The sequence below is a fragment of the Melopsittacus undulatus genome, chromosome 7 (genome assembly GCF_012275295.1).
Source record: "Melopsittacus undulatus isolate bMelUnd1 chromosome 7, bMelUnd1.mat.Z, whole genome shotgun sequence".
Lineage (NCBI taxonomy): Eukaryota > Metazoa > Chordata > Aves > Psittaciformes > Psittaculidae > Melopsittacus > Melopsittacus undulatus.
The window spans coordinates 29,132,669-29,138,668 of record NC_047533.1 but is presented as its reverse complement, the minus strand read 5'-3'; the positions used below and the strand labels follow the sequence as shown (position 1 = coordinate 29,138,668).

Genomic DNA, 6,000 nt, shown 5'->3' with positions numbered 1-6,000 from the left:
GTATCTTCTGCAGACCTTCACTTACAGCTCACTAACCATGCTGCAACTCGTTGCTGTGTTCTCATTCAGGAAAACACTGCTGCTCCTGCTCAGCAGTATTAAAACTGAAGAGAAGCAGCCACTGGCACTCATTTTCCCCATTTTATTCCATTAACCATCACACCATTCTAGTTAGTTTAAGCAGACAGGCCAATTCCTGCACCACCACCTTGAAATGGTAAAGGACAACCCCAAACAAATCTGGGAGAGCAGCTCTGCTCAGATGACGCTGAGTTTGCAGCAAACACAGGCGCGATAGGCAACTATCATGTGATAAGTTCCAAAACTCACCATCTACCCAAGCTCTAATGTAGATAAAACTAACGTTGAGATAAAACAATGCAATACAATTATTTTTGTACTCATAAAAATGTGTGAGAGGTAACATTGCAGCCTGCTAAAAGAGAGATGGGGTGGGTTTCTTTGCCTTTGCAGCTAAACCAGCACTGGTAACACTGCAGTGTTCCAGCTATTGCTGAACAGTGCCTGCACAACACCAAGGCTTTCCCTCTCTCCCCATTTACACCAACTTCAGCTCCAGGAATTGATTCTGTTGCAGCTGCTTCCTTCGTGTCAGAGGGTGAAATGAAACTGCAACATCTGTATACATGTTTTATAGAGAAACAGCCCCTTTATTATTTTTCTAATGTTATTTGCCCTCATCCCCAACTGCAGATAACAGAAAACAGACTACTTGAGTATTCTGACTTTCCCACAGTTTAGTGTCTGCCCCACTCTGCTTTCAACTCACCCCAGCTGAGGGCTAAAGCAGGACGTGATGCTTCCCTGGGCTTTTGATCTTCCAGAAGGTGAGGACAGCACAGGAGCTTCTTGGAGTGGGGTCCTGGAGAGTCATGTTAATATCCCAGCTCACATAAGGCTTGTTTCACACATGGCATATAGGATCATGTGTGAAAGAGATTCAAATCTTCCACAAATTTGTGCTTGTTTTGTACTTCATGGAATGACATACTCGATTTCAAAGAAAAGTTGTATTAGTATTACTTCTCTTTTATTGTAGTTGCTTACAAAAATGTATATAAATAATAGTAAGAGAAGGTAAAATGACAGCTTTAGTATAGTCTGAGTATCACTAAGGTTTTAGTTTCAGAAAGCTGCACAGGTTTTGGTCACTGAAGTGATAACAGTTTTATTTTTATACCACCTGTGCTCAAATACACTAATTCTTCATAACTGATATTCATGTACAAATTACCAGTAATTGAAGTGCTATGGTTTTAATTGTAATGTTAAAATATAATTTTTATAAGAAGAAATACAGTAATTTCAATAAAATGGAACACGTGTTTTGTTTTTAAAAGTTCAGATTCCAGTTTTAACGGGTTTACATACAAAATAAGGTATTTTAAAGTCACCACTGGAGATGTTAAGAGCAGAACACGAGTTCTTTTCTCATTCTTACTGAGCTGCTTCATCCTGAATAATTAGCATCAGTAGAAACTGGTGACTTAATTACAAACAGTATTGATATGTAAGTAATACTGAGAGATGATAGTTTCCCCATTCCTGTAAGTGGCAGATGAGAGACCTAAAAGGTAAAAAGTGTGAGGCACACCCATGTCAAATACACAATTCCTTCCAATAGCTCAGAAGCTAGATGAGGTACCAATACTTTCAGGTAGTTCTGAATAGTGTTATAAGTTGGTTTTAATTAGAAAAATTTAATACATATATACACATATTAAATAACAAAACTGACAAGATACAATATAGGAAAAATTAAATATATAGTTTGCAACAGCAATTATTTATCTATGAATATATGGTAAAATATTGCCAGTCAACACACTAGTAGTTATAATTTCTAACTGTAAGAATCTTAATGCAAAATAGACAAAATCTAAAATATATATATGTACATATATATTTTCCCCATCATTTAATATGTTCCTTACACCATAGCAACACTTGTAATGTTAGCTGCTAACCACAGTTTTTCATTCAACACTAGGCAACTGTTGGCCAGTGCAAAGACGTACAAGACAGGCTCCTGCTTCTCATCCTCTGCATGATACCTATGAACATAACATGTCATGTCAACCTGAATGGTGTGTAATTATTAGAATAGAATGATGTGATACACAATTATCTGCATTACAAGATTTTGATTACTAATTGCATTTTACATCATAGTCTAAATCTGAAATGCTCCTTTGCTAAATACGCCACATATTTTACAGACAGTTTACCTAATATGTGTGTTGTAACATAAAGGCCTGTGTGACCTCTCCAACAGCTTGAATTTAACTGTGTAGGGTTTCAGGTTTTATTCTGATCTTTTACAACCAAAATTTGAAAAACATCTCCAGATACAATTAAAAAAATGGTTCTATAGTGTTTAAAGAAGTTCTATACATCTTGAAAAAAATATTTTTCTCTTCATATTTTATTCAATATTGGTGTCGTGCCCTTGGCCTCTGGAGGCAACTCTTGTCAAGCATGAAGGAAAAGTATCCCTTCAAGATAGAAAAATAACTCTGCCGAAACCAGGACAATCTGGGTAATGTTTAAGATGCAATCTCACACAAAGATTAAACAAAAGGAGACAAATAGTTATTACATGACAAAAACATTAAGAATAATTAATATATTTTTATTAAGAAAAGGTGCAGTAAACAAAATATATTCAAAAACAGATCACCAATACTTTTAAATACTATGAAGAATGACCTGTAAACAGAATACACTTGTTAAATCCTCAAGTATAGGAAATTATCATGAGTAAAAACCATATACTGGCTCAGCATTTTTAGGACAATCATATGTTATTCCATGTTAGCACACACTAAAATAAAAAACTTCTGTAACTGTGTGAGATAAGCCAACAGAAATAGAATAGGAAAGTGAAAACAAAAGATTGTCATATCAAGCACTCATTTCCTTCTCATAATTACTATGTTTGCAAAATAGTAACACAGCTTAGCCAGCCTTGACACAAAACCTGTCAAACCAGCAAGAAACAGTCAGTCCAGTCAGCTGGGAAAGCAGAATTTTGCAAAGTTGATTACTTCCCTGGTGTCTCAGAAAGTTCAAAGGTAAATACTGATTTGAAGAAAACAGAGGTAGAATACGTGTCAGCCTTCATACTTTTAAGCAAAAAAGGACAAAGCCCCAGCGACAAGGTAATGCTTCAGTTGCTCAAGCACTGCTTACTCCTTGAAGCTCACATTTCTGGCAGAGAAAGACAAAATTTCAAAATAAAGCTATCACATTCATTAGATTTAGTCTCTTCACATTCTCTTCTGATATTCAGAAACACCAACTATTAGCATATTATCTAAAACTCTGCATTCAGTTCATTGACTCATTGATCAATTTCTTACCTAAGTACATGGGACACAAGGAAGAAAAGAAGATTTCTTGAGAAAATTAAACTAGATAAGAGACAAACAGTTGTAATGCTACAGAACAGTAACTACAGAGTACACATTACTGTGGTAAGCTCACAGGAAGAAATAAGTAGAGTGAAAGACAATGATAGTACTACTGAGATCATTCTAATTTAATAATCCATTGCTAGGTTTAAAAGGCAAACTAGCAAAAAAGTCAAACTGCATATAAATTATGCTGTTAAAAACAACTTTAAAAACACATACTTAATGAAAATGCGTTATTTTCTGACAAGATACAGTACAGAACTGTCATTCTTAAAACTAAGTGTGCAAGTAGGATAAAAATAGTTCTCTACATGACCTCATTCTTCACGTACATCAACTGGACTACTTTTATTGCTCTTGGGACTCACTGTAAAGCAAGGAAGACTAAAGACAATTCACTCCTGATGATGTTCATTCTCAGAAATATATTATCTATCATTATCTCAGTCAAAATGGTGATTTGCAAGGTAATAGGGCTTGCATAATGGATCACCAGCACAGCAAAGAAAACCCCAAACCCTGCTGTTTTATCCCCATTACCAATATCTCGTTTGCTATGGTTCTCATTTTAGCTTTGTCCAAAAAATCACAGGAAGAAAATTGCTTACAATGTGGATCATGTCACACTGACCTCAGTTCTCAGGAAGCATGCGTTTTTGATAAGTGAGATTGAGAACAAGCCATATGTATTTACCAACAAAAAGTCTTATTGGTTTGGAATTAGATTCTAGCAGTTAGATAGTTAGATTCATGAGCTGTTATAGAATCATAGAGTAGTTAGGATTGCAAAGGACTTTAAGATCATCTAGTTCCAACCCCCCCTGCCATGGGCAGGGAAGCCTCACACTAGACCATGTCGCCCATGGCTCTGTCCAACCTGGCCTTGAACACTGCCAGGGATGGAGCATTTGCCACTTCTTCGGGCAACTCATTCCAGTGCCTCACCACCCTCACAGTAAGTAACTTCTTCCTTATATGTAATGCTATAATACACTATACAGCTGTTATAGAACACTTATTTCCTAAAACAATCACTCTTTTTCTCTCCCTGTCCACTCTTTGCTGCAATTTATTATGCAGTATAGGACAAAGATGATGTCAATAATCAGGCCTATAGCACAAACTGGCATTATCTAAAACAACAATGATCTCTAAAACTAAAAAAATGTCAGTGAAAATCAACAGGTGAGAGGTTGGTTTTGATTTCTGTTTTATGAACTCTAGTGACCATGAACTTAGTCATTCATAGCATTCAAGCACTAACTATGAAAAATGAATAAATTATTTTTATGCACTTGTTTTGGAGAAAGTTTAGTCTAATGTGTAGGGGTCAGTGCATTTTAATTAGACTCACTCTTACAGAGTGGCCTTCCTTCATTGCTGTACTTCAGAGAATTTCATGGCATTTCTCTTAATATGAACCATTCATTGTTTGGAAATAAATATTAACAATCATAATAATAAATAAAAATAATAACAATAATTGGCAATAAATATTTGGATAAAATTAATGGTAGTAATAATCAGGTCATATATATTTGGAAGCTGTAAGCTGGGGTGCAAGACCATTAACAGAAATGTCAATCCATTACATTATATGGTCTTTGAAGAGCACTTTGCATCTATTGTTTCCAACCAATATTTTATAGTAGGACAGCTAACCATAGAACTTACTGTGAAAGGTGGAAGAATTTAATATGATTTTAAAAGTACTATTTATGAACAGTTTAAACCTAACTCTTAAACTGAAACAATCTGGTGAAATCAAATTGCTTACTTTTCAGATGCTGCCTTCTCAGTTGTCCTTACACTGGAACGTTCCGGAGAACGTGAGGGAGACCTTAATGTTGAACTGAGAGGAGGTGAAGCACGAAAGGATGATGTAGAGAGCCCATGGCGACGCATTTCCTGAACTGCACGCTCTCTACCAACACATAGCAATTTCAGTTACATTACACTTCAGTACTGCAGGATGTTAAAGAAGGGAAACATAACTTTTCCCCCCATATGTTTACTTGATGATTTTCACAGTACTTTTCAAAGAGCCTTGTTTTCTCATAATGCTGTTCAACTTTCTTCTTATTTTCGGAAGAAGGGATTTTTTTTTTTGGACGCAATAGTAAACTCACAAAATTTATGAGGGAATTCAGAAACAGTGCAAGGTGTTTTTCCTCTTTTAATTAAGCAGTTTTTGAGATGAGAATATTAGGTTTTGAATGACAATAGGAACACAATTTTTCATAATAGCTCTTTCCCACTATTGAAAAAAAACAACAATTTTTAAAGTGAGAAAGAAGAAATAAGTCACCTGAAAAAATAGCATCTTACCGTTCAAATCGTTCAGTTGTCAGTTGCCTTTTTAAAGTATCACAGTCAGTCTGCAGCTGTGCAACTTTACTTCGAAGTATGGGAATCTCTCTATTACAGCTGTTTCTAAAAAAAGATCATGAGAAGCAACAAAGTTTTCTTTGAACACAGCCCGCTAGAAGGTTAGAGGAATTAAGGCAAGATCAAAAAAAGATAGATTCAATGTGCTGTTTCACACAGACAAAATGAACGACAA

The 6,000-nt window shown here is 35.5% G+C and overlaps 1 protein-coding gene across 2 annotated transcripts in view; it reads right to left on the bottom strand.

Moving 5' to 3' along the window:
• Positions 1 to 1,835: 1,835 nt before the first annotated feature.
• The window catches only part of CEP135 (centrosomal protein 135), a 39,109-nt gene continuing 34,944 nt past the window's right edge, over positions 1,836 to 6,000 (bottom strand). For both annotated transcript variants that reach the window (XM_005149072.3, XM_031048992.2), the window contains exons 24-26: positions 5,766 to 5,870; positions 5,215 to 5,361; positions 1,836 to 3,231 (exon numbers count right to left, since the gene is read on the bottom strand). In XM_005149072.3, the coding sequence (XP_005149129.1) occupies positions 3,210 to 3,231; positions 5,215 to 5,361; positions 5,766 to 5,870 (274 nt within the window). In that variant the 3' untranslated portion in view covers positions 1,836 to 3,209. The remainder of the gene's footprint in view (positions 3,232 to 5,214; positions 5,362 to 5,765; positions 5,871 to 6,000) is intronic.